Source organism: Hippocampus zosterae, chromosome 6 (assembly GCF_025434085.1).
Source record: "Hippocampus zosterae strain Florida chromosome 6, ASM2543408v3, whole genome shotgun sequence".
Taxonomy (NCBI): Eukaryota; Metazoa; Chordata; class Actinopteri; order Syngnathiformes; family Syngnathidae; genus Hippocampus; species Hippocampus zosterae.
The window spans coordinates 15,087,261-15,115,079 of NC_067456.1; the positions used below are offsets into that span (position 1 = coordinate 15,087,261).

At 42.0% G+C, this 27,819-nt stretch overlaps 1 protein-coding gene and 1 non-coding gene across 10 annotated transcripts in view; both read right to left on the reverse strand.

The window, feature by feature from the left end:
* Positions 1–4,108: 4,108 nt before the first annotated feature.
* Positions 4,109–27,819, reverse strand: part of ep400 (E1A binding protein p400) — a 30,375-nt gene continuing 6,664 nt past the window's right edge. For 2 of the 9 annotated variants that reach the window (XM_052067975.1, XM_052067969.1), the window contains 46 exons: positions 27,086–27,271; positions 26,861–27,001; positions 26,676–26,754; positions 26,560–26,591; positions 26,434–26,491; positions 26,228–26,311; positions 25,487–25,597; positions 24,944–25,134; positions 24,692–24,869; positions 24,421–24,557; positions 24,170–24,339; positions 23,853–24,027; positions 23,597–23,733; positions 23,070–23,256; positions 22,634–22,803; positions 22,353–22,534; positions 21,437–21,601; positions 20,950–21,105; positions 20,767–20,822; positions 20,369–20,658; positions 19,947–20,149; positions 19,211–19,380; positions 18,683–18,879; positions 18,460–18,571; positions 18,041–18,331; positions 17,883–17,957; positions 13,963–14,097; positions 13,827–13,871; positions 13,524–13,677; positions 11,880–12,115; positions 11,599–11,772; positions 11,475–11,522; positions 11,232–11,368; positions 11,023–11,079; positions 10,861–10,939; positions 10,416–10,571; positions 10,233–10,278; positions 10,047–10,153; positions 9,771–9,972; positions 9,390–9,514; positions 9,041–9,283; positions 7,221–7,395; positions 6,979–7,130; positions 5,698–5,859; positions 5,536–5,616; positions 4,109–5,106 (listed from right to left, as the gene is read on the reverse strand). In XM_052067975.1, the coding sequence (XP_051923935.1) occupies positions 4,816–5,106; positions 5,536–5,616; positions 5,698–5,859; positions 6,979–7,130; positions 7,221–7,395; positions 9,041–9,283; positions 9,390–9,514; positions 9,771–9,972; positions 10,047–10,153; positions 10,233–10,278; positions 10,416–10,571; positions 10,861–10,939; positions 11,023–11,079; positions 11,232–11,368; positions 11,475–11,522; positions 11,599–11,772; positions 11,880–12,115; positions 13,524–13,677; positions 13,827–13,871; positions 13,963–14,097; positions 17,883–17,957; positions 18,041–18,331; positions 18,460–18,571; positions 18,683–18,879; positions 19,211–19,380; positions 19,947–20,149; positions 20,369–20,658; positions 20,767–20,822; positions 20,950–21,105; positions 21,437–21,601; positions 22,353–22,534; positions 22,634–22,803; positions 23,070–23,256; positions 23,597–23,733; positions 23,853–24,027; positions 24,170–24,339; positions 24,421–24,557; positions 24,692–24,869; positions 24,944–25,134; positions 25,487–25,597; positions 26,228–26,311; positions 26,434–26,491; positions 26,560–26,591; positions 26,676–26,754; positions 26,861–27,001; positions 27,086–27,271 (6,738 nt within the window). In that variant the 3' untranslated portion in view covers positions 4,109–4,815. The remainder of the gene's footprint in view (positions 5,107–5,535; positions 5,617–5,697; positions 5,860–6,978; positions 7,131–7,220; positions 7,396–9,040; positions 9,284–9,389; positions 9,515–9,770; positions 9,973–10,046; positions 10,154–10,232; positions 10,279–10,415; positions 10,572–10,860; positions 10,940–11,022; positions 11,080–11,231; positions 11,369–11,474; positions 11,523–11,598; positions 11,773–11,879; positions 12,116–13,523; positions 13,678–13,826; positions 13,872–13,962; positions 14,098–17,882; positions 17,958–18,040; positions 18,332–18,459; positions 18,572–18,682; positions 18,880–19,210; positions 19,381–19,946; positions 20,150–20,368; positions 20,659–20,766; positions 20,823–20,949; positions 21,106–21,436; positions 21,602–22,352; positions 22,535–22,633; positions 22,804–23,069; positions 23,257–23,596; positions 23,734–23,852; positions 24,028–24,169; positions 24,340–24,420; positions 24,558–24,691; positions 24,870–24,943; positions 25,135–25,486; positions 25,598–26,227; positions 26,312–26,433; positions 26,492–26,559; positions 26,592–26,675; positions 26,755–26,860; positions 27,002–27,085; positions 27,272–27,819) is intronic. The other 7 variants (XM_052067976.1, XM_052067970.1, XM_052067977.1 and 4 more) reach the window with 7 other exon arrangements.
* Positions 18,957–19,085, reverse strand: LOC127602928 (small nucleolar RNA SNORA49). The gene has a single exon (XR_007962960.1). It is a non-coding gene; the product is annotated as a small nucleolar RNA SNORA49 (small nucleolar RNA).

Genomic DNA, 27,819 nt, shown 5'->3' on the forward strand with positions numbered 1-27,819 from the left:
TTAGATGATTGTATTATTATTATTATTATTATATTATTATTATACTGAAAAAGGTTCTCAATCTCACCTCTTCCCATCATTTTTACTTTCGCCCATATTTCAAAAGTATATTTCACATTCTATTTCTCCCACATTTAACGTTTGGTTCATTGAAGGCTTTAAATTGTCAATAGTTGTGAATTTGAGCGATAACTGTTGTCTCCTGTGACTGATTAGCGACAAATCCAAAACTGTGACACTTAACTACTCATTGCAACAATAGAACATGAAATGTAAAAGCCAAAAAGCAGCAGTGCACATATCCACACGTACACAAAAGTTCACTCGCTGCCAACACTCTTGGCTACGACTTGCACCCTAATTAACACCCTATACCAAGATGTCCCTGGAAGTTGTCAGATGTTTTACTTACTGAGCAATTATGTAAATACAGAAAAGAATGAAAGCGAATGGTTTTACTCAGCTGCAATCAGAGATCGCTTGGGCTTTGTTATCCAGAAAAACATGCAACGCCATGGTTATGTCTGAAACTCTGGTGCTGTACAGAACTACGTTTAATGGCTCAGTTGAGGCAAGTGGCTCATAACCGGGGCCCATTTATTTCCGTCTAACATTTGGACTCGATGGCTGTTTCCTGCCTGACTGCCTTGTATGGTGGGTTGCTCATTCATAGGGGTGTGCATCTCTCCGATAAAAATTGATTCAAGACATATCTTCATAGATAGGGTGCAATGCGATTCAAGAATGGGTTATTTTAAAGTGGAATGAAACGATTTGCTTTGATTCAGTGGGATTATGTTTTGATTCATGATTTGGTACGGCTCAGTTTCAGACTGGATTTTGCATTCAGTTTCTTGTCTTTGTTTTAAAATATGGAATATCTTTCATGGAGAGTATTTCTACACACACGCACACACACACACACGCACACGCACACGCTCACACACAGTGCTACTCATTGCAATGATGTCATCGGGACCCAAAAAGATCTTATCTCAATGCTTCCAGTTTCATCAGCATCTCAAGCTCATTAAACACGCTTCCAACCCTGCGATTTGTAACAAAGGGGGTCACAGGTGGTGGCCATTGCAACCTTTCATCTTAAATGGTTTGTGTTTCTCTCTTGAGCCTTATTGGCAGCTGTGTGATCTGTGATCAGGGAATGGTGGACCATTCCAGTCATTATGATCAAGAGCAAGGTGTGGTCCCACCTGGCTGACAGCTCCTCCTTCCTCCTTCATCTCGCATCAAATGCCCTTAATTTCCTGGTCCCTGCATGCATCTGTTACTTTCGGCGTGTTTCTAAGGCAACACGGAGACAATCTCTTTGTGCTCATGTCAGCACGCATAATGACATCATCCGTGGTTTAAGAGCCTTTCAATTATTTTGCCTGAGTAGCGATGGGAAAAGCTCCGCGGTGAAACCACAGCCGTCATTTAACTCCCATGATGACAGTTGTCACATGAGCTTTAGAAATCTTCCTGGAGGGTAAACAGCTCAGATGGAGGGAAAGGACATAAAAGACACTCTTGGCGTCTTTGCATATTTCTTTCAATGGAAATGTCAAATCCCTTTTAGTGCCTGGATTTGAGGGTTCAATTCATGTCTGGCTGTCGAGTGTAAAGTTTAATATCAGGTTAATGGCAGGAAAGAGATGGCATGTTTACACAAGTGGTCCTGTGTTTCCTGTGGGCCTTTCAACAGACACACACACACGCACACACACACACACGCACGCACACAAATGCACACACGCACACACACATATGCACACACACACACACACACAATGACACCAAGTGGGAGGTGTGATGCCATCGACTTGTTTGAAATGTGCTCTGATTGGTCCACTCTCCATAATCACATCACGGCAGCTCAAATCTTTTGAGGTCTGCCAGCTGTTCCGTTCGACAGCTTTAATATTTTCAAATGTGACATCCGTCTTTTACATGCAAATCATTAACCGCACGATGCTGTCACTGCACACACGTGCATGTGTGTTTGATGGCCTTATATCTACATCTTCACAACTTGTGATAACTGGGTGCATTTTCCACTTCCAAGCATTTGAATCTGTTCTAATGGATAATCAACGCAGTGTTTAATGTGTACTTACTTGAACCATTGTCACTGATCTTTATTCCACAGCACCCGACACTTTAAAGCGCTCAAGGACTTCTGTATAATTGCACACTTACATTTGCTCTACAAATACTGCTGCTGGTCACTTTGAAATGGTTCAACGATTTTCTGCACCAACTGTACAAATGTTATAGGAATTTATTCTACCACTGATCACCTTAGCTCTGCTTGATACTTTGCACATTGTTTCACAGCCGTCATTGGGTGATACCACCGCACAACGGTACCCTGACATTACGGAATGTCTTTCCATACTTATTGTCATGTCCTTTTATCGTTGTTGTTTGTTATTGATGCTACTCGTGTAGCCTGTACTACCGGAGACAAATTCCTTGTGTGTTCTACATACTTGGCCAATAAAGATGATTCTGATTTAAGTGAGCAACTTTAGTTTGTTAACAGAGTTTCTTATTATCATGCACAAAGGCATATGCTGCAATGGTGAAAAACATGCTCATCTGTTTCAGAAGGGTTGTATCAAGCAAAGAAAAAAGCACTATGAACGATGCAGATGGCTGAATCTACTAAAATTGGCTTCAGAGCTGTCCAAGGCATTAGAATCGGAATAGTTGTGAGTCATCGTGTTTTCCAGGAAATGATGTGATTGGAAAACAACCAAAGTGCAAGTAATATTTTCCCACACACGATGTGAAAAGAGCTCAAGGAATTGTTACCGAACAGCTGCATGAGCTTAAGCGGGAGGGGAAATCATATGGTGAATAGGGGGACATTTTATTTTGCGGGGAGCCATTAAGTTGGGACTCTGGAATAATACATTTCTTTTTTTAATCAGAAAACAGCAGGCTTCACGCTGTTTATTGGCATTTTCAAATTAGTTTACTGTCAAACTGGAGGAACCAGCTTTGACCGTCTGTTTATGAGTGGGCATCCTCTTCCGGCTCACCTCCCGTGTCTCGGTTTCATTTCGTGGGGAGTGTGACCCGGATACTGAGTGCGAGTGCACAGAAGTGGGGGTTGAGTGCTGAGGAGCAGACGGGAAATTTCAATGAGCTGGAAAATCCACATCACGAGAAAGCCTTCTTAGCGGAGCATGGATGAACCCGATACAATACCTCCCTCCTGTGGACATTTCAAAAGCAAGCGACAACGTTTGCACCGAGAGTGAAACAAGGCCTGGGGAGAGCTTCACATTTTACCGTGATAAAAAGAAAAACGTGCAAGCGCTAACACACGCAATAATTACATACATAAATAATAATACACAGTATAAACGCCGCGGCAGGTTGAGCGAGTGGTTAGCGCATTGGCCTCACAGTGCAGAGGTGGACGGTTCGATTCCGGCTCCGGCCTTTCCTGCGTGGCGTTTTCATGTTCTCCCCGTGCCGGCATAGGTTTCCTCCAAGTACTCCTGTTACCTTCCACATTACAAAAATATGCATGGCAGGTTAATGGAACACTCTAAACATATAATTAACATTAAATATTACGTATTTGTGGTGAATTCAATTAAACATGTTGCAAACCATTGTATTGTTTGTATTTATGTTTAACACAACATTCCACCTTCAATAGATTTGGGTTTGCAGTATTACCGGTTTTATCATTATCACTGATGGGGAACATCCGTCTCATTGTTGTAGTGATATACATTAACATTTATTTATATTTTTTAAATAAGAAAACAGGGCTTCTATAGCTCAAAAATTTGACGCGATTGAGAAAAATAGATCAGTTTTGGATTCCACAACCAAACATGAGCTACGTAGAGCTATCATACATACTGTAACTCTCCAAAAATTGTGCTCCCCAGTATAGTTATTGCAATATTGGTCACTTAAATTTGCTTAATGACTCTCCGCACCCCTTGCAAAGCTGTCAACGTGACCCGTACCCGCGATAAAATTATTGTTTTTTTTGGTTGGTTCTTTGCTTTTTACAAACTTGGCCAATTATGATTATTTTGATCTCATGGCGACAGCTGGTGTAAAAACTCACAGGACTTCCTGGCACTTACAATGAATTTAATGGAAAACCATTAAAAAAAAAGATGTATGTGTATAAAAACAAAGCACTTTATTACAATTAGGCTGGAAAAAAACGATGAAAACACAACTACTTTACAAGTACAAATGTTTCTTTTTCACTGATATTTACATTTTCTTAGACATCAATTTAAAAAAAAGGATTCATGAGGAAACCCAAAGTACTAACATACATGTTTTACAGTGTATTTGTTGGAATAAAAAAACAAACTAATAACTGAAGGAACGTGCACTACTCTCCATTCAGTATCTAAACACGACAAAGGAATTTGACATGCAAGGGACTATTTAAGAATACACATATTGAACAACCCCAAATCAATACACCTCAAATGTCCGCTAGGGTCTCTTGGTCAGGCTAAAGGCCAGACAATGACTGCGTTGCGCTTTAGAGGAAGTTCTTGAGTTCATTTTTAGCAGGGTTATTTTTCTCTTTGTATTCAAACATTTAGAATTTCACGAACAAAGAAGTTTGAATCGCGTCAGGTTGGACTTCCAAACAAAATGCTATTTAAATATTCCAAACAAAATGCTATTTCAATATTGGAACACATATCCCGACAGACAGGATTGTGTCTATATGGTTGTTATGGGTGGAGCTCTGCAAAAGATGATTAGTGCAATTCGTCTGCACTGCGGGGAAATACTTGGATTGATTTCACTCGTCCCCTAACTGCTTCCCCCGCTGGGCTTGGCAGGTGGCTTGGCCCTTATGCCTCCCTGGCGAGCTTGACCTTTGGTAGGCTGTTGGGACTGAACGGGCTGGGGCACAGAGGATTCTTGCTGGGCGGGGCTGTGGGCGGGTGGCGTCTGGATCTGCGGCGAGGCGGCCGCGGTGACCACCTGCTGTTGTATCAGCTTCTGTTGAACAACTTGAGCTGTGGTGGTGCCAGCCGGAATCATCTGCACCTGGGCGGGCGCTGACGTGGTCAGCGTTACGGTTTGAGGCTGCGCTTGGATCTGAGACGGATGAAGGAAGACGCATGCTTAGACACTGCACTCAACACCTGCCTGTGCTTTTACACAAGCAAACATGAGCTCTCAGACACACACGTTTGCTTATTTGGTTCAGTCCAGGCCACATGCCTTGTACGGTTTTAAACACAAATACACTAACTCACACACATATGCGAACAAACAAGCACACACCGTTGCGCAAACATACACACACGCTCTCTCCAATGCACGTACATACTCAATCTGACTTGCTCTAACACGGGCACTTACATTCACCCACTATTAACTTACTCACGCTCGCTCGTTCTAATATAGACGCAGACATCCACCTCATTCTCTCACTCATTGCCTTGCTCCAACATACACACTCGCTCCAAAATACTCATTCTAACTCACACTCACACAGACGCCATCTTGAATGAGGCATCTTACCTGCTGTGGCGAAGACACAATTTGCTGAATGTTAGCCACAGTGGGCGGCTGCTGAACTATTTGTGGAAGCTTTGCCACCTGCTCCAAAATAATAACAACGTCAAAACCACATAAAGGGCAAAAACACCCAGAAAGTTGTCCACACATGTTATCCTGAAGTACCTGGATATGCTGAGGTCCTGTAGGTTTCTGGGTTTGGGCAATGGATGTGGTAAAGAACTGGGGCTTGATCCCAGGTTGAAGTTGGGTAGTGGTAGTGTAGGTCACCTTTTGTTGCTGTTGGGTGGACTGGGCAGCCTGCACCGTAACCTGCTGCGTCCCGATCTAAGGAAATTGCCATAACCAAAGGTATGCATTGGATATGAGAAGTCTACACACCCTTGCTCAAATGCTAGATTTTCTGTGATTTAAAAAAAATAGACAAAGATAAGTACCGTAATTCAAATCAAGGGGAAAAAATGAACTTCAGTGAGAAGTAAAAACAAACGAGATAATGTGGTCACACAGGTGTGCACACCCTCTAACGGAAAATGGGCCTTTGATTCACCCCAAATTTTCATAAGGCTTTTCCTGACACTTTTGGAGTCACATCTGCAGACTGCCTCTGCATTAAAAGGGAACTAACTCACTGTTCAAAGGTATCAGGTAGGGAGGTAAAAAAGAACTTTGAAGGCCTTAATTACCAGGGGTGGGAATTCTGTCAATTCCTCACTGATGGAAGCTCCCTTTGCTGATGAATAATGAGAAAAGTTTTCATCTGTCAGTGTGAATGTCAGTGTAATTAGAACTAACAAAGTCAAGTAGATGGACAGGCAGCCACTTAGCATGCTCACGCTGTATTAATTCAATAGATTGGCAACAAGGTGGATGTGAAATGTATGTCAGTGTATGTGTGTGTAAAGACAGCAGACAGACAGCATGTGATATCGATACACTGATATAGCGCATGGCATTTGCCATTTTTAATCGCATTGGATTTTTCATCTGTTGGATGCGGCGTAGGGGGGTGGGGGTGATCTCAAGTTTTGACACAGAATTCCTCAAAACTAGTTGGGCACAAACACAACACTGCTTTTTACAAAATAAAGTTGAGGTCGAATTTTTGGCTGACAAGTTATTGAATCAGTCTGCTTTGAAGCATGATACTAAGTGAATCGTTGATAAAACGAGTCATTAAACTCCTACGGGTTACACTTCATAAAATCATGTTAGTCCTTTAACTTCTCTTGTCTTTAAACGACAGTGCTCTTTTTCCTTTTCAAAAACATGTTTAAAAAAATGTTTCGGGCAGGGATGCATTAATGGCATTTCTATTCAGTTCAACTAGAGAAAACTGACATCGAAACTTGGTTATGGAACAAATGAAAATCATTTGCTATCACTAACTAAAGCAGATGCAAAGCACTGTATCAGCAGAATCTGTGTTGCTTAATTGATGCAGACCTTGTTTACCTTCTGCTGCACCGTGGCCTGTCCTTGTTGTGGCTGCCCTGCCTTCTGCTGGGCTGCCTGAACGGCCGCCTGCTGCTGCTTCTGCATCTGAAGCAGCTGCTGCACCTGCATCTGTGGGAAGGACGGTGTCAGCACAGGACCACCTGACCAAGGAGAGAAAAATGGATTTAGAAGCCGGTGGGTGACAGATTCCAAGCATAATAGGCCAACAGCATCCCGAGTCTGAAACATACCCGTTTTCTGGGCTTGGCCAATGGCCACACTGATGCCAGCTACAGTGACCGGCAGTGTGGTGACGCCGGCAGATGATACCACAGCCGGTACGGAGACAACGGGAGGCTTGGTGAGGGTCATCTGGGCCGTCTGGCCTGCCTGGGCTTGAATCTGACCCTGGGTGGGTACTCGGGTCTGCGACAACAGATAGAATGCATGAATGCATGTCACGTTAGTGCGTGCGAGCGTGTTCCATGCAAAGGTACTCATGTTACATCATTTACCAAATACAATCAATAGGACATTACATAACAGAAGATATTGAGCAACAAAATGAGGCACTACCAAACTTTGGCAAAACTGCCCCCAGGATCAAAGTTGGACGGGAAAGACTGGGTAACTCTAAACAAATCAAGGACAAAGGTTGGGAAAACTAAGGACAATCTTCACAAACGATGACTCGACACCAACCACGACGGTCCATGTGGAGAATGATCAATGAACCATTTCCTTTAAGTGGATCAACTGGATCCTTATTTAAGGAAGCAAATGATTCTGCCCTCTAATGGATTAAGTTTTGCTGTGACAAAATAAATGATAATGATCTCAGTTTTAAAGGTGAAATCAAGTCTAAAATGTCATTTGCTTTTTCTCTCAGACTAGTTGGGGCGACAGAACTTATTACTGGAGAGAACATTTTTGACTTGAGTTCCCCTTTAAGTACTTTGCTGGCCTCTGTACAAATCCCTTTTAAAGGTGTTGGGAGGGTGCTTTGCACAATGATTTTTTTATCCCCTGCAAAAAGCAGCATTAAAAGAATAAAAGCATTCTGGGTTTAAAAATAGGCTGTATATTTTGGAAATATGTGTGCTCCCTGGTCATTTTATTGCCCGCAACTGAGTTGTACTGGTTGTTTTAGATGTTGGGCCTCTAATCGGAGCAGATTCCATCAGTTCATGCAACAATAAGCTTTCGTTAGGCTGGAGCCGTCCTAACCATGTCTGAACGCATAACATGACCTGAATGAATGAGAATAATCACATGCACGACATAATGCAAAATGACACAAGCTGCCAAAGTGACAAGACACACTTTATGCCAGCATCAAAGAATGAACTCTGAATGTGATTTTCGTGACATTTTTCTGACTGGAAGGCCTGATGAGAAATGGACATTATTGTTGAATTGGCTGACTGACAGTTTAAACAGAAAAGACTGCTGCTGTATCAAAGTACTTTTGTCTTACTACTTTGAGTGTTTCAGTATCATGACATCATCAGATGATGCGTATTCCTGCGGATGACAGAGCTCAAGAGTTGGTTTTGTCCCTAGTTTTACTGAAGGTGTGCAATAGACCAAAAAATGACCAATACCAATATACCAATACAGGGAATTTTGCATCCCCATAATGATTTATATCCCGATAGATCATATTTCCTGAAGATTGCGAAACATTAATCAACATTTTCTGGAATCTTTTCTTCGTTTCTTATTAAATCCCTGTTCTATATAGATCACACAATAAAATGGAAATGATATTTATAAAAACAAAATACAAATATCCAGATACCAAATAAATCCAATGGGGAAAAAGAAAAAGAAAACCCAATCACGCAAGGAAATTATTTATTGGGGGATAGGAAATGACAGCATTCCTCAAGCAGTGATGAGAGAAATCTAATGATAGATGGATTACAGACGGAAATGACCTTTCTACTAAATCTAGTGTAATGCATGGTTATATTGCCTAACCCCACATAGAATAAGATTAAGATATCCTTTATTTGTCCCACACTGGAGAACTTTACATATACTGTATATAAGAATAAGAAACATTTACCAGTCTGGCCACCTGGAGGTTGGTCACTGTGGTGCCGGTCAAAACAGAACCAGGTCTTGGCGCCGCCACTGTTGCCAGCTGAGGACTGGCTTGAGCCGCTTGTGTCGGCTGCACGTGGGTCTGCTGGGCACCTGCAGCTTGTTGTCCCTGAGCTGCGGCTGCCGCGACAGCTGCAGCGACTTGCTGTTGCTGCTGCTGCTGTTGCTGGAGCTGCAACTTATGTTTGTGCATCTTCAATAACTCCTGTCAACACAAAGCCTTATCGTTAAACCCCAAACACTCTATTATTTTCATACATATCACAGCAATCTTACAATAAAACATTTTTTATTTTTTAGTTATGTTTTACCTGGGGTTTGCTTACAGCTTTGATCTGAGGAGAGCCAGCCTGCTGCTGTTGAAGCTGTTGTTGCCGAAGCATCTGCAGGTGAGCCGGGGTGAGAGCTTTTCCTTGTGCAAGCTGCATTCCTGTAGCTTGGAAGATTACAGAACTTTGAGATCAGTCAAAGAGCATGAAATACGGGGAGGGGGGGCCACAAATCTACATTGTCCCCAGATAATGAGTTTGCAGCAATGTCATTCGTGCAAACAGTACAGCGAAGAAACACGACTGCCAAATACGAAAGATGCAAAAAATCGATTAAAATCACTGCAATAAACTGATGAAATCTATTAATTTCCCAGCCTTATCGGAGGGTTAAAAAATGTGATTCTGAATCCACTTCGTTACCTGGTGTGACTTGAGTGACAAGTGGGCGAGTCTGAGCTTGGACTGGGCTCAGAGTGGTTGAAACTACAGCAGATGCGGTAACTGGAGTAACTGCACGAACACCCTGTCCTGTAGCTATGGCAACCACTTCAGCAGGGGCAGCAGCTGTAACGGCTCTTTGTTGTGCGTGGACCACCTGTGCTCCGCCGGCTGGACCAGCAGGCTGAACAACAAACACGGCTCATATTAGGACATCTTTTTCTACAGTGTGACATTTGTGTCATCATCATGACTCACAGACAGGGTGCCTGGTATGACTGGAGATGCCAGACGTTTGTTGGCTTGGAAGGGGCTTGGAGGCACTCCAGCAACCGTGTTCACAATCACATTTCCCCCAACAGCGGCTGCAAGACCAGAACAAGAGCAAGAAATCAACTATGGGAAACGCCAAATGCTCTTTCGGTGAATCAAGTGTCTACACACCAGCCTGGATGGTTGTGCCGGCTGTGGCATTTTTGATGGCTCCAGCCTGAAAAAGTTAAGAGATAAGAAAACCTTTATTTGCCCCACGCTGGGGAAATTTGCAAGGTATGTAAAGACAGCTGCACGTTTTGGATCTTACTAAAGGGGGCAATTGTGAAGGAGGATTCATGAATTAAGTCTCACCAGAACAGCTGCATTAGGAACTGAAGCAGCTCCAGTCACTGTGGCAGTCTGTGCGACCTGAGCCTGAGCCTGGGCAGCAGCAGGGGTCTGGGTCTGGCTGGGTGTAGTCTGGCCTTGGGGAGCTCCAGCCTGCTGCTGCTGCGCCAGCTGCTGAGCCTTGATTAATCAATGAAACGGTTAAGAATAATTTGCACCCCTTAATTTAACTCATTCACTCCCAGAGACGTTTTTAAACGTCTTTTCAGACTTGGTCCAGAATTGGCTGGTACTGAATGAGTTAAAAAAAACTGTTTTTTTTTTCAATTTGGCAGTGGTTGCTACATATAACAGAGCTCTTGAAGTATTATATTAATGATTGAACAAAATAATAAGTTTGTTGTCGCAGCACTACAAATCATCAAATATGGAAAGTATTCATTTGTCTGTCAATAATTCGGACAATTACCTTTTTTTCTTTGGCGATCCTCTCGGCACGTTGAGATGCCACCTGAATGGGGGGAAGGGGCTTGTCGTAGCTTATCCCACTGTTTGAAACAAATGATTCTTATGTTTTGCACCGTCTTGTTAGATTCACGTGGTAGAAGATACATTGCAACAGAAAGCCTACCTCTCTGCCAAAACAGAAGCATGTTTGGGATTCTTCTGGAATGGATTCATGCCTAACCTGTAAGCGAAGTGAATTTTAATACCTGTATATTCAAAGATTTCAATCAACACCGCAATGGAAAAATATGTGAAGCAAAATACTTTTCCCTCTGCATATTTAATCATACATTCCTTAAGTTCCTTCATTCCTTTGAATGAAGCTGTACTCACAGAGGCTTGATGGGCGGGCTCCTCTTGCTCGCGATAATTTTCATGAGCTCAAAGCGGCTATTGTAGAGCTGAATTTGAGTGGTGTTGTCATCTTGTGTGTAGATCTGACAGGTCCTTAGAGGACGGCTGTTCTTAGACTAAGTTTGAAAAGACGCACACCACACAAAAAACAAGTTTAGTGAAAAAACGAAATAAATAAACCAAGAGCATAAAAAGAAAAAAGGGAAAAAAAGGATCTAGCACCTTGTAGATGCTCTTCGTTTTCTTCTTCGGGTTTGCCTCATACATCAACTGAAAAATAGTTACAGATATTTGTTAGAAAATGACACAAAGTAGTTTGAACGTATAGTTGACCAGACAGGACTACCTTGCCCTCTTCTCTGGGAATGATGACGTTCTCGTAGCGGTTACGACACTGCTTGGGAGAGCGATAGATGCGACTGCAGGAGTTCACAACATCGCTAACCAAATCCCAGTTGGGCGTGTGAGCAGGAGACACAATTGTCAGATTCAGGGGCAACTCGAGTAGTTGTTTCACAGCCTGCAACAAACAATTAGTGTTGGCATTTGAATAAGCATAAAACTTCACTGTCTTTTACCAAGTTTGCACAAGACATTTTCCTCAGGAAAGAGGGTAGTGGCGCGCACCTGAAGCAGAGCCCAGTCTTCACTGATGAGCCACTCGGGGTTGTCCTGACCAGCCTCCATGGCAGGTTTAACCAGTGAGGGCAGAGGCTTGGCGAAGGGTGCCTGCTGCTTGAGAGAAAAGTTCTTTTTCTGATCTTTCCCTTCTCTGCGAACCTTCAACATGCTGGCTTTTTCGAAAAGGGAGCGTGGGGGAATTACTGTTTCCCCATGGCCCTTCTTCTTCTTCCTAGCTGCTGCTGAAAAAAAAGGTTTTTGTGACAGGGTACAATTTAGCGGTGAAAGAAGGCATCAAAATGCTGCAGAGAAGCTGGGGCAAATGTGATCTGTGAAGCTTCTTCACCAAGTTATTCTGCAGTTATTAATTTCAAAATCTTTTCCACCATTAAGGTGACCTTTAATCTGTACATACAGTGAAACTCCTCTAGAGTGAAACCTACATGGGCGAAAATACCCCCTTATGTGAAAAAATCTTCATGCATGAACACAATTCCCATTCTCCTGCCCCCCTACGACGAAAACTCTCCTGTTGCGTTATACGAAATCATTTTCTCTGCTCCAGCCTCGCGAAGACATTCACTACAATGAATGTCTTATCCAACAGCGACCTTTACTGCTTCGTTCGAAAAAGGCAACAGCAACCACCACACTGGTTTACATAGTGAACGTTGTTTATTTCGGTCACAGCTGCGAGTTTCCTGGACTCAAATATACTCATAGCTGCTATGCCATTGGCTTACCGAGCATCATCCTGGCCTCCGATTGGCCAAGAGGTACCTCACTGTCTATGTGTGTAGATATTAAAGCTAGATCCGTAGAATCCGATTAGCTGCTCAGAGTAAATTGCTTATGGCTCGATGGACATTCAAATAAACGAATGTTTCCTCGAATGCTTTACTTGTTATCATGCTAAAAACACCCACGGGACGCTTCGTAGTCCTCGATGGCCATAGTTGGCTCTCGAAGGCTAAAAACCTTACGCTAACTGGAGCGCTTCTCTCTCATTAGCTTCTTCTCTCAATAGCGGGACGCTTCGTAGTCCTCGATGGCCATAGTTAGCTCTCGAAGGCTAAAAACCGTACGCTAACTGGAGAGCTAATGAGAGAGAAGCCCTCCAGTTAGTGTAAGGTTTTTAGCCTTCGAGAGCTAACTATGGCCATTGAGGACAACGAAGCGTCCCGTGTCTGGCTTAAAAGTTCATTGCATGCCAGGAAGTATTTGTTATTGTTAGATTCAGACAAGGATGGACATTGAATTGCTAAAATGGCTACAAAACGGACCTTTGGATGTCAAGAAATTGGATATCCAAGAAATTGATGTAAGTGAAAGTTGATTGTAAATTTCGCAATGTGTTTCTCTTTTTCTCTTTCTAAACTGACAATATTAAGTGTCAAATAAGTGTGTGCTCATAGTTATGCGCTATTGGAATAAAAATAGAGTACACATACCCTGTTGTGAAAAGTTTTTTGCTGCAAACATGATTTCGTTGTTGAGGAGTTTCACTGTAACAACATATATATTTTTTTAATCTATGAGAGAGGAAGGAGAATGTGGCTGTGTTCATAACTAACCAATCACATTCGGCCCTTGAGGACTGACTTTGGACACCTCAGCTGTAGAGAGTAGCATGTTTACAGGGACCAGTACCTGAGGGGTCCAGTTTCAGTCTCTTGTGCTCCTTGCGGATGTAGATAGGAGGAAGCTTGGCCTCAGGAATTGGGGTGGTGTCATACATCAGACACATTACGGAGTCTATATAAATATCATTGTCATCCTGTGGTGGTGTGGGTGGAGTCCAAACCTATGTTGTGATCACAAGAAAAAAAATGTACAAATGAAGAGAATCCCGGGGATGGGGTGAAGGGGCAGCATATGCCCTCTTAAAAAAAGGCATCTTGATTGTTGAAAACAACAACACAAAAACCTCCTACATAAATTATCATCTCTTACCGGCATGATTTCGGTGTGCCCATCCTCAGCAGTGAACACATACTCCTAATAAAAAAAATAAAAAAAGGTTTGACAATAGTGTTAAACGTAGGTTGTAAAAACAGGTTGTTAAAAGTGAGATTCAATGACCAGCCACCATATTGTAAGCATCTTCTCTTGTGTAAGTGAAAAGCTCTTCAGCTCCCTCCATCAGATGCTGATCCTGCTCCTCCTCTTTCAGTTTCTGCAGCTGCTGCAGCTCCCAGCCTCTCTTAGAACACTCCAATCGCTCCTGAGCAAAATGCCACAAATGAGTCACTTGGTATGTTCACAAGCACTAGACATAATTTGATCTTTATCTCAACTATGTTCACCTCCACACCACTAGGTAGCAAAGATGAGTCTTTAACTTTTGCAACAAGGAGGTTGTCAGTTGTTCCTTGCTAAAGCCCGATGCACACAAAAGACATTCGGCTGTTTAGTCTGGATCTTGCCCCTTGCTAAACAAGGATGACAAAAGTGCAGACTATCTAATGTTTTATCAGACAATCTTCTGGTCTGAGGTGCGTTAAATGTGAATTTGTCTGGATAACAGGGTCCAAAAATGGCTCGGGTCAACTATCATAGTATTTACAGCCAAAAATCTTAGGCTTTGGGGAAAGCCGACGTCTGTGTGACGAATAGAATTTAGCAAATCAAAGAAGCGGGCTGCCTGAGGAACACGGAAGTGACTGCAAAGAGAAACAAACATGTCCGAGCCGATGGTTTTTGTATAAAGGCGGGTTCCCCAGGAGGGACGATCCTTTCTAAAACACTCAGGAATTATCGGCGCAACACACCCAACCATGTAGATTGTGTGTGGTCAAGTGAGATTTATGTCTCAGAGGACTGTTTCGAGATCAGTGGTGGAAAAGAATCTTTGTGTATGGTGTTCTGTCTTGAGATTACTGGATCACACGACACTCAGTGTAACCATAACTGTTCACGCCCTGATCCGCCTCCATTTGCACCCTGCTGCAGAAGCATTGTATATGAAAATAGAGCCCTTAGTGTGAAATGTGGCCATTATTAAGTAAGCAATGACTTCGTCCGTTGTACGGCAACAGGTGGCTACAAAGGTTTTCGAAGAGTGGACTTGGGCACCAATGTGACAGATCCATTTTTGTTGTACGTCATCAAAAGCTGTGCATACAGGTACATCATTGGCTCAAAACGATGGAAGAAATGTGTGTGTGTGTGTGTGGAGTGAAACACTTTGAATGGTTTCCAACAATAATCAATAATCCTTGCTGCTGCGTGTATGGGTGTATGAATTGGAGAAGAAAGGAGTTAATTTTTTTCTCAATACCACGAGGAAACAGGCCATTTCAGAAACACCCAAGGAGCGTGTGACTGCAAGCTATTGAGCGCACAGAATGAACCGAGGATATAGTCAGGAATGCCTACGTTTGTGGTGCCCATTTCACATCTGTTATCCTAGATATTTTATTTCATTTAACATCTATGTTTATAAATGTTAAATAAGTGGCCAGGAAATATTGATTAATGTCAAGGTGTTTGCTCTTAGTTCCAGCTAGTAACTGTTAGTTACGCAAGTTGTTTACCTATGATGAGCTTTGGTGCACACTAGCTCCTTATTGTTCGCAATGTCTAGCTTCGCCGTTTTCCCCTGGGCATCCTTGAACACCTCAGCACATCCCATCGAGATCATCATCACAACAATTTGACCCGATTCTCAGTTCTCTTTTATGTAATGCAACAAGCAACACAAGAAACTAACAGACACACTGGCTACATTACTCTGCCATCCAAACAGAGCAAGCTGTGAGTGTAGTTCTCCCTTCTGCTGACGATGGGCCAAGAGGGCTCGCAGATTTTCTCTACTGCAAACACTAGTCGGCTTCTCCACTAAATAAAGATGACTATCCATCCGACCGCTGAACATCAGACCACTTGCCAACATCTTCCTCGCACTCTGTAATTCCATAAGGATCGGAACGTTGCTTTCCATCTGGCAACGTTAGTTTTTTTTGAGTAATTTTCACAATCCTTAACTCGGCTTGTGTCAAAATTAACAAACTCTGACATTATTTCTGCGCCAACAGCATCCTGATTGTGTCATCTTCACAATAAATGTCCCATTTATTTAAATTCATTCATTTCAATGAATTTAAATAAATGGGACATTTATTTAGTCCCATTTGAAGCATGACACAAAGTGGGCATTTGTGGACCGTTCATTTTTTACGTGCAGCAATGAGGTGACATCATCTTTAGTAGATGTCTCCATGAAACAAGGCGATCGAGGAGCATTGCCTCATACCTTCAAAATATTTCTACCTTCTCTGCCTTGCTACTCTGGCGACCTGAGATGGTAAAAATGAGCCACTAAAGTTTGATAATGTCTGCGTCACATGAAATCTTTCTTTTGGTCTCCGTCAACCAAAGTTGTGTGAAAAACCCCTAACACCTCTTTTTTTCAAATATCTCTTTTGCTTCCTTCCGTATAAGACTATCAAAGAGAATGGAGTGTGCACTGAAAACAGGCTCTAATATTCTATCAATACAGGTGCACAGAGAGAAATGTGGTTTGCAATCAAATTGCGGGCTAGTGTTTATCTCGCTTACACAGCCTAATTAAATGTTTGCGCACATGCATTTAAAGTCGGGCACAGTTTTTCATGATTTGAAATGCCAGCTGTACTTCCACCATTAGACCATATTTTATTTGTATAACATGTGACCATTAGGGCATAATATTTTGGATTACCGTATTTTCACGACTATTCGACGCATCGTACTAATGGCCGCAGTCTCAGTAATGCGTGACATTTCTGTATTTTACACATACACAGGACGCATCGTACGAATGGCCGCAGTTTTACAATGGTAAAACATACGCCAGCTTAAACATACGGCATGCATGCGCGCACTCTAACACGTTAGCTTGAAGCATACGGTAGCATGCCAAGACATACAGATAAGATAAAAACACGTTTTTAAAAAGGCAACGAAAGAAGAACTGAGTTTGGGTGTATTTTATTTAGCCATCGTACAATGTTCTCACGTTTTTCGATCAATCATCACCCAGAAATCCATCAAAGTCCTCATCCTCTGTATCAGAAGCAGAGGACTGCACATCTCAGTTGTCATTGAATGCATCACATGCTAGTGTGAGTTGCTACGCATTGCCGAGCGGAAAGAAGGAGTAGCAACAGCAAAGTCAACATTTCTCTCGTGTGAAGCTTTCCCACATTTGAAAGTAAAGAACAGAGCGAAACATGGTGGCAGCGCGTGTGTGTGTAGAAAGAATTGAACAATTGTGCAAGTACCATAATCCATCAAAAACGCCGCGTTCCCTCTCGTTGTTGCGTATTGTGGCGTAACTCGCCAAGCGCTGCCTCTCACTCTTTGTAAAGTTGTGTTTGCCACCGATCATCCATTGTTCCCATGCCGTTTGCAACTTTACTTTGAACGCCCGGTTGATGCCGATGTCCAGCGGTTGGAGTTCTTTAGTCAAGCCTCCGGGAATAACGGCAAGCTCAGAGTTCATTTGCTTGACTTGTTTTTTTCACCGCTGCTGTGAGATGGGCACGCATGCCAAAAGCATAACCGGTGGCTTTAAGTTTAAGATTGAGCTTCGTAGGCGTGTCTTTTTGTCGAATTTATTTTCAGGGGTTCTTAGAAACCAAAACCGGAGTTGTTTTGCAACAATGCACATTGCCACACTCTATACAAGTGTTGGTACTGGCTTGAGGCGTCCACTTACACGCCCACCCTTCACCATTGGCGGACTAGCTTGCCTGTCCTCTCTCTCTCCCTCCATCTCTCTCCCTCTCCATATATGTATATATACACGCCCACCCTTCCCTGATTGGCCGACTTCTCTCCCGCATGCCTGGCCACAGTCACTTCCGCCTTTTCTCTATATAAACAGCGTGTCGGCTGTCAGTCAGATTTTGGAACTCAGCGCATATAAAGGACGCTCCGCACCATAAGGCGTCCTGTCCATTTTGGAGAAAATTTAAGACTTTTAATGGCGCCTTATAGTCGTGAAAATACGGTACTCTAATTTACCTTGAGAGCGGTTTCATCGTCACTGATATGAAGGTACTCAAGGTAGTTCAGGGCATATCTTTCAATTGGTGTGAGCTGTTTGAAAGAATACAGACGTAAAAATTTAGGATGGAAACAAAATATTAAATTGAGTTTCACTGTTTGTTCAGTGAATGTACCTGTTCCATAACTGCATTCAATTCCTCAATCTCAGAAGACTCTTCGTTAGTTTGGCTCTCGGACTCATCAGCCATTTCACACTGCTTGCTGGAAATTGCTGTCTCCTCAACATTCACATCTTCTGCTACTGGTGAATCCTCCAAGTTAATGCTATGGAGAGCTTGGATGTAGGGTCTCGCCACTTTTGGAGAGATGGTCTCAGAGGCTGATGGCTCCTGATGAAGGACAACAAACTCCTCCACCTTTTCCCCTGACCCGGCTTCCACCTCAAACAAATCCTGGATTGTCCGCTAGAATTAGAGCAGACAAAAGTCATTTCACATACGTAATCTAATAGGTATGGATTTTGCAAAAACAAAAAACAAACCACAACATTCTTCTGAGACTCAAGGACAAAATAAAGATGAGCTTATCTTACTTGTGTGAGGAAAGCAAGAGTATAATCAGTGCCCTGGGCAGCCACCTCTCTAATTAGGTCCTTGGTTCCATTCTTCAATAGTTTCTCCTCAATCGAGTTTCCACTCTCCAACCTGGGCAAACAAACATGGGAAAACCTTAGTAAACTCCCAAGTTGTTCATATTGTGAACGTAAACAATTATATGTAAAACAGGAACTCGTGAGTTTGGAATGAAAATATCACCTGTAAATGTGTATATCCTTCGCGCGTCCAATTTTGTCACACCATTCTTGGGTGCGGGCATCCATGCTAGGATTTAGGTCTGTGTCATAGAAAATGATGGCATCTGCATCAAGCATCGTTCCGACTGAAGAACAGCAGAGGTTTGTCAGGATGCTGCAGAAAATCTGCCTGTTCCTGTTAAAGGTCCTTATGGTCTCCTGCAAGGAAACCAACATGTGAGTGGGAAAAAAAGAAGCATTTGACAACAGTCATGGTCCAGGGTTTTAACTATACTGATGTGCACAACAATTTTGGGCCCTGCAAGGAACAGAGTCCAACAGGGAGGGAATAGTGCACAATAATATATCCCCTTGAGCCAGAACTCTGCACTGTCACTGCGAGGTCCTGGTGTTAGACGGGGAAGTAACAACCACGAACAATACACTCATTGTCATGAGGTCTCAATTTCTAAAAATGATCAGCAATGTCTCACTGAAATTACAAAACAAATGTTGTGAGATGTATTGTCAATCACAACAACTTTTCTACCTGTTGTTCGTCTGGACTGTAGCTTTCATCCACGCGCACATAAGTTAGCTGCCTATAATCGAGGAATGCCTCCAGGATGTCAAGCATCTTCGCCATCTGAGTGAAGATGAGGACACGGCGATTGTCTGACCTCAGCTTCTGCAGCAGAATGGCCAGGGCTTCTAGCTTGCCTTTTGATGAAAAACATATCCATGGTTAATATTCTACAAAAAATACCGTAGATCTGCACATGCTTCAGATAACTATTATAGATAAGCAGATCGTTCACATCTTGTAATGGGTCTTGGTGGAACACAAGTGTCGGCAAACTGCTCTTCAAAGCGACCGTTTTGCAGCCACATCTTGCAAGTTTTTTTTTTGACCGATGTCAGTCTTGTCAAACACTGAATCCTTCCCAGGCGAAAGATGTGGACTTCCATTTTAATTACTCATAGATGGGACACTCCTATATATTTGAAACAAAAGTTGTGTTCCCTGCGTCTCTTCATATTCCAGCTGTCAAGTCAGCTTTATTGTGACAAAGTGCAACAACAACCGTACATGCAACTGCGCATATGGAACAACTTCACTGTCAAAGTGCACACGCCCATTTTTTTTCTTCTTAATATTTCCAAATGACGGAATTCTGTCGCCATGAGGGAGGTCTTTTGTCCTTGTATGCACAGAGTCCGATGGAAAAAAATTAACCCCATCAATATGTATATGTAACAACAGGCAGGAAGAGAACCCAACTAACCCGAATCCATCTGCATTAGCTGACGATCCGGAGAACAGAAATGATGCCTTGCGACCAAGTGGTGCATCTCACAAGTATGGGGAGCAAAAGATTCCTGCAGCTGACTGTGGAGTAACTTCTGTTTAATGGTGTAGAGGACGGGAGGATTGGCTGCATACAATCTAGGAGGAGGTGCAACAGCTGTCGGCACCACACATACCAGCCTACAAGAAGACAAGGAGAGAGTCTCTCAAACTTGGATCAATGTGACATATATGCATTATTGGGAATTATCAACAAAATAACATTTCAACTGTGACCACACTTAACTGTTTTAAATAGGGCTTGAACGACAAGCCATAAATTAAATAACACCCCAAAAAAGGCTCCTAAAATGGTTCTTATGCACTCAAGCTTTAACAGCGAGGTAAAACAGTAAGCACCCTTTGGCAAGGTTGTTGATGGCCTGCATCCGGTCCTCAACAGAGAGCAGGGTAGACTGCAGTGCAGAGGTGGTTGCCACACGGGTGTTCTGGGTCCTCACGCAACTCTCTCGACCCACCCACATCCATCCTCCAGCAGTTAGAGCAGAGTGACCAGGCTCTGAGCTCACAGTGCATGCCTGCAACAAGTCTGACCCATACAAAACCCGACGGCTGCAGCGACGTTCATTTGCGTCAAAGAGGAGGCTCAACCGCTGCTTTGCTTGCTGGGTCTTTTCTTCTGAAGACTCCTGAAGGAAATTGTAAACAAGGCCACAAAATGTTTTGATTTGAAAGTTTGATTACAAAACTTTAGCCATGAATTGTTCCTCCAGCGATCTCTGAAGTAAGGTAAATACCTGTGAGGTAGCAGCAGTGAGCTTGTTGGAGGTTGCTGTGGCATTTGTTGTCACACCTAGTCCAAATATACTGTATGAGCTGAAGGACACGTACTTAAAAGTCGCGTACTATTGCTAATCGCTGTGGTAAAATCTGATTTACAAAACAAGATGGATGATATGGAATGGTAATGGATGTGTCACCTTGCTGCACTGTTGGCAGAGCTGGATGAAGTGCACTGGGTGAAGCTGAGGAGGCATTGGAGTTAGGGATAGCTTGTGCCATCGTTTGCATAACCATAGAACCCTGGGGCCTGATGATTTGCTGCCCAGGAGCTGATACAATTTGTAGAATGTTTCCTAAAATCATGATATATAAATAAGCAATTACAATGGATGCTGATTTAACCACATTTTTAAGTGAGAGAAAAAAGGCTGTTATTATGGAGAGGAAATGATGCAAACGTGTTCAGGCTGAAGCAAATGCAATAAGTAAAATGATCTTTTCAGGAAATTGGCTCTGAAGTACGAGGAACATCAGTTTGTGATGACTGTGCTCTTGTGTTATACTGTTAATAAGCTACATGAATGTGTCTTAGCACACAACTTTGGAAACAAAAACAACAACAGGCTAGCACAAATGTAAAGTTTAAGAGTGGTACCTGGGGATATATTATATTAAGAAGTGTACCTTGGAGCTGCAAAGGCTGTCCAGTGGTGAGCTGGCGGAGTTGACTGGGGGATAACGTAAACTTGTTGCCTTGAAATTGCAGAGTGACAGGAGTCTCTGGCTGGGAGATACGATTCTGACTGCCAGCTATGTTGGCAAGTTGGGCAATTTTCACTGCATCCCCACCTTTAACGAGAAGGAACAATATAAAAACAAAATAAAAGATATGAACATGAACCTCAGAAATACTGGGCAGGAAAAAAGGTGCGATGATTAGTGCAAAAAGAGTGTAGCTGCTGCTACAAGCACTAGTCCCGCCTCATTTTTACAGCTTTTGATCAGAGAAACATATCTTTGAAAGTGGAAGAAATCAATATTTAAGCATAGTTGCTCTACTTGGACTTCAATGAAAAAAAGTCAAATTAGAGTACTCTGTCATAAACGAAATGAGTCGTATCATTTTCATTTTACATTTAGATAAAGTTTTATACAAAATATGTACATACTACAAATAAAAGTGAACCCTGCTTTGTATACAATTAAAACAAAAAAAATCAGTGATTGACACAACGGCAGGACACAAAGCAGACAAATCTAAGCTATCCCAGTCTGATTCATAATAATGAGCAATTAAGAAAAAGAGCAAAGTAAAGATTTAAAAGATTACTTTAATAAACCATGTGTTATGGATGGGTGAATATAGATACCAGGTAGCAGTATTGTACTCATGCTGGCCTCATTTCAACATATTGGACTCTCGTAAGGGTGCCCGATACCAGTCACCGAAATACAGTTGCCGACTTTGTGGCCGTTTTAACATCAGGAACCAAATGGCATGCATGGCTGACAGTACATTTTTCAAAGTGAACTCTTAAGTATATGCATGTTTATAAGGTTGATTGTACTGCTTAGAGTGAATTATTTGTGGGTTACTTACCTTGAGTTGCTGTAGAAGCTACAGTGGTGATGGGGGACTTTCCCCTCATCTGGGCTGAGTTAGATGTGGAAACAGAGTTGGTTGGAGTAGAAAAGCTTGTTTGAGGATTTTGTCCTACTGCACTTGTGATGGTAACTAGCCGCCCTTCTGGCTTTGTCCCATATTGCACTGGCTGGAATAATCTTATTTGGAAAGACATTACAACATCATGATGTGACAAATCTTGATGTAATACTCACAGTACATTAAAAATTCGACCAAAAAAAAACGTCCTTTCAAACCTCATCGGTTTTATTGGGCATGGCTTGGGATGTGGCGGTTGTTCAGGACCACTGTAAATCTCCTCGATAAGCTGTTGTGTGACCTTTAGTTTGGGTATTGCTTCTTCAGTCTGATACCGAGTCAGCCGATTCTCATTACTGATCAAGTCAAACAGGGACAGGTTTGTATCCTAAAATGATAAAGTCAAGGACGAGAGCAGAAGAAAATAATTACGAGTGTCACGCCATAGTGTATGGAATATCACGATTTAAATTATTCATAAAGATATGCACTGTAAAAAAAAAGGAACATGATTTTAGCATTATTTCTAAAGATTATAGCTGAGATCCCAATTAATTAAACCATGGCATGAAGGGATCTTTGATTTGCCTTACTAACTAGAATAGCCGGGGAAAAGCTATGATATTGTGAGTACAAATGACAAAATTCATATACTTTGCTGGAGTCATCCTGCATTGCTTCCAATATGAGTGATGGGCTATCATATGGCAGAGGAGCGCAGAAGTAGGAGCTGCTTGTCTCTCGAGGTACAACCAAATCAGGGTGGTTACACACACGTTGCAACTGCATCAAGACCTGAAGCACACTGACGAAATGACCAGTCTTAAGGGCCTCCTGGGATCTAAAAACACAACCAAACAATGGACAAGTTATTTTACCAACATACGTTCCAATAGTTTACAGCTGCCTAAGTTATAGTCCAATTAAGAGGTGATAATAAAGGGAATTTATTGTGGTCATTGTCGGAAATCAAAATTAAAACGTTTAAAGTTATATACTTGGGGGGATAATAACACCTTTATTTAAAAAAAAACAAAAACAAATTGGTCCTTGGTGAAGTTGTTTTTTTCTGTCTTCTGCTACAGCTGTGCTGAAAATGTTCTGAAAAACCACATGAAATGTGATGTGTGAATTAAAGTGTTTGTGCTACTTCCTTGAGGTTTACCGACAGAAAATCTCACCCGGGTTGAGTAAGGATATCCTCATACATGCTCTTCTGTCGGCTGGAGAGGCGGCACTTCAAGATGTGCTCATACTTTTTTGGCAACTGTTTCTCCACTTCCCTTTTGGAGCGCCTCAGAATGAAAGGCTGAATCATCTAGCAGTAAGATGAATTGGATTTTAGGTTTACGCACCTTTACATATTTGCTCAATAAATCCAAAACAGTATGTAGAATTGTTTAGATGTAGAGTTATTGTTCGTCGTAGTGTACCAACCCTGTGCAGGCGAATTACAAGTTTGTGATAGTAGTCCTGATTCTGGTCAGTGCCTGCCTTAACAGGGAAGTCAGAGTAGGGCCTGGTGATTCCTGGCATGAGGAAGTGGATCATAGTCCATAGCTCCTTTAGAGTATTCTGTAGTGGTGTATTGATGAGGAGGATCCGCTGCTCACTGTAAAATGCAGTAAAAAATAAATAAAGTACTTGCAACACTGTGTCTTACAAAATCATTTTAAAGAGTCAAGTGTTTGTGAAAGAGTGTCAAAATCCCCAAATGAGATTATCAGAAAAATAATGATGATCAGTAAATTCACCTTTGGAGAGCAAATATGGTTTCCCAATGCTTTTCAGTCATATTTTTGATGAGCTGCACCTCATCCAGAATGAGGTGTCTCCACTTTTGCCTCAGAAAATGTCTGCGGTCCTTCATCATCAGCTTGTACGAAGTCACACATACATGGAGGCTGTTTGATTCGCGCCACCTCTGGAGTTCAAATCAGACCAGATGATATGACATTTCTTTATAAAGTGATTGTATAGTTTTCATTATCACAAAAACACCAACCGTTCTCTGAACTTTACGCTCCTTCTCAGTTCCCAAATACAAGAGAATTTTAAGGCCAGGACACCAGCGCTTGAACTCCACTTCCCAGCTGAGCAATTTACATGTCCTAACCACAATGAGATGAGGCCCCCAAACACCTGTTGGGAAAAAAAACCCGAAACGAATGACATTTACTACATCATACAAACATGTCCTGAAAACACACACACACATATACATATACACACACACACACACTGTATATATAACAACAATAGAAGCAGAAACATACCCTCTTGGCCAGCTAAGTGTGCCATGTAAGCAACGGTTTGTACAGTTTTGCCAAGGCCCGTTTCATCAGCGAGGATACCATTGAGGTGCTTCTTGTAGAGTTTCACCATCCAGTCAACACCGATTTGCTGATATTCTCGCAGTGAGCCATGAAGTAAAAATGGTGCAGGACTATGAGTCTAGTAAAATAAAACAATTACAACAACACTGAAAAACATGAGAAATGATTCCTTCATCTGCCTATGAGTCTTACCGACGAAGTGGCCTTGAGGGTACCCTTCGGCAGAAGGAGCTCTGTTGCAGCAGCCACTTCAGATATGTCTCTGGCAGGTTTCCCCTCAGAATTGTGAGAAGAGGTCTTGTCGGGACCACAAAATTGGTCCACAATGAGAAGAGAGTCTATCAGCACTGCCTCAGGTGGACTGCTCGCAGGGCACGTTATTGCTGAAAAATAAGAACAAGATCACTTAGGGGGGAAGGACAAATCTAAATGCATAAAACAGTTGGTACGCTCTGTTACAAAAACAATAACTCAAAATGGTCTATAAAATACCTTTGAACTGTAAGAAGAACACAATTTTTAAAAAGATCTATTTTTTTCTCATCGGTACAAAAGATTCTCACATCAGCTTTGTTCCTTGTCATTATAAATTGTGGCAAACTCTCATCACGTCAGTTTCCAAGTAATTTCAATGACCATTGTGTGTTTTTCTTGAACAATTTTGTCCACATGTGTAAAACATACTGAACACAAAAAATAAAACAACAACAACAAAAAAAATCAGCATACTGGTACCTTCAGTCTCTTCATCATCCTGATTACTTTGAGGACTTGGCTGAGGCCACTCAAAGCCATCAGCGTAGGCACCGGCATATTGCTTTCTCAAAGCATCCAGAGGCAACTCAGCTAAGCGCAAATGACAACAAAAAAAAAGCATAACCGTAATAAATATAGAAGTTTGATACAAAGTGGCACCTTCAAATCCAAGTTTAAGTAATTTCGTGACAATGCTCCTAACTCAGATTTAAATACATTGACGTGACTGAAAACGCCAATGATACGGTACAGCCCCCTAAAAGATACAAAAACATTTTTGTAATGTTTCTGAAAAATTGTACTGTGTGCGAGCACGCGCGCACACACACACACCTCTGATGTTTTGGTTTGCAACAGTAAAAAATCAGCCAAGCGATGGCATGCATTCTGAAGATATTGTAAATTATGTCAAGGCACCACGGAATTAGAATGGGTTGTACTCTCAACATAAAAATGAGTTGGCTTAGAAATGTCATATTGTGGCAGCCTTGTACAGTGCATAAAATTTGATTCGACACTAATATTAACACCAACATGTACACATTCTACACTCATTGGCTAAATGTCCTCAGCTTCAGACCATGTCTTCCATTTCCAAATTCATGTTTTACTGTTTAGTGTGGGACAACACACTGTGATAATAGCTTGTACAGTAAATGTGAAGTCTAATGCTGTGGGTGGGTTAGGGGGAATTCTGGCCAGACAAGTAGAGAGTAATACCGTCTTTCGCAAGCTCAACCAACTCTGCTTTGTAATCAGCTGCTCCCTCCAGATCCTCTTGTTCCTCTATTGTGCTCTCTTCATCTAGACCGCACAAAAACAGTCACTCTGTAATTTGACTTTATGAATTTTGCACTTCACAGCACAAATAACTTAAAACCTTTTTTAAATAATATATATTTTTAATTCTATGGTTTAACACATACCGGCTTCAACACTCAAAGGTGAATTTGATTTTCTTTTTCTACACACACTGTGAAGCTCCTAAAAGAGAAAATATATGTAAAATGTGATTTTATACTTTCATATTTGCGTTCAAGGAGAGAACGTACCTCTTTATCAGCTGTCTCGCCAACAGAATGACCTGGTGTATCATAACAATTGAATTTGTAGATGATTATTATACATTTTTTAATCACAGGAAAAATGTGAAATGAATAAACCATACCTTTGACTGATGCCTTCTGTAAGCTAAGCGCTCTAATCCTTTTTTCATTAATTTCAAAGTGAAGTTTAATGTCCACAACCTGACAAAAAGTTATACATTCAAATGGTTTGAATTTGATCTCATAATAAATTGGTACTGATTCAAATGTCCTATATGATGGATCCTGACAATTTTAGGAAACAGACCTGCTCAATGTTAGACCAAAAGAATTCCACTTCTCTGGCTAGTGTGCTGGCAATCTGGCGAAGATGAATTTCCCTTTCTTTCTTTGACCTCTCTACGCTTTTCCTCTGCTCTTGATGGTAACGTGCACATGTGCGTGCCAGCTGAAACAGAATCAGAAGACATTTCAACTTTATGTATCAAATTCTGGAGACTTTTGAACATTTCAAACATTACATTCAATGTACCTTCTTTGCCGCAGCCTCTTTCCATCTTCTCTCCTGGACAAAGTCGGCTGCCATCCATTGCATCTCCTCCAGGAGGTAGTCCCAGTGGGACTTTGGACGAACAGCCTCCACAAGTTTGGGAAGCCTACTGGCTGACCACTGGCCGTCCTTTCTCAGCTCAGATATGCGTTGGTGCACTTGATTCTCCTAAAGATATGACAGGAGATGAAAAGATCAGACACCCTGAACCAGTTGCCAGCCAATCGCAGAGTAACAGCATAATCAAATACAATTAAAAATAAATGTTTTGGTCACACATTCTCCTTCAATTATGCTGCTCATTCCAGTGTGCACACCGTGGCCATCTGGGCAAGACAGACATAACATACATATATACTATACTGGAGAATGAGCTCATCCCCCATCTTCTCAGTACATAATTGATATTAGGGGTTATTCACAGAAGATAAATATGCCTGTGAGTATTGCAATATCGTTTGTCTATGTGTGTTGCAGCACCGTTTGTGTTCAGATATGTGTCGTGGTGAAAGGACACTTTGATCCTCTCATCTATAACTACTTCAGACAATAAAGTGTATGCAGAAAAGTGGTGATGATTTCGCGACTGTCTGTGTCCAATGTGTTGTGTTATTTTTGTTATTTTGACTTCAAAATGGCGCCGCGAGAGAAATATAGGAGCTGCCTTTCCAGCAGCTCCTATATTTTGTTGTTCTACTACTTCCTTTCATAACTTT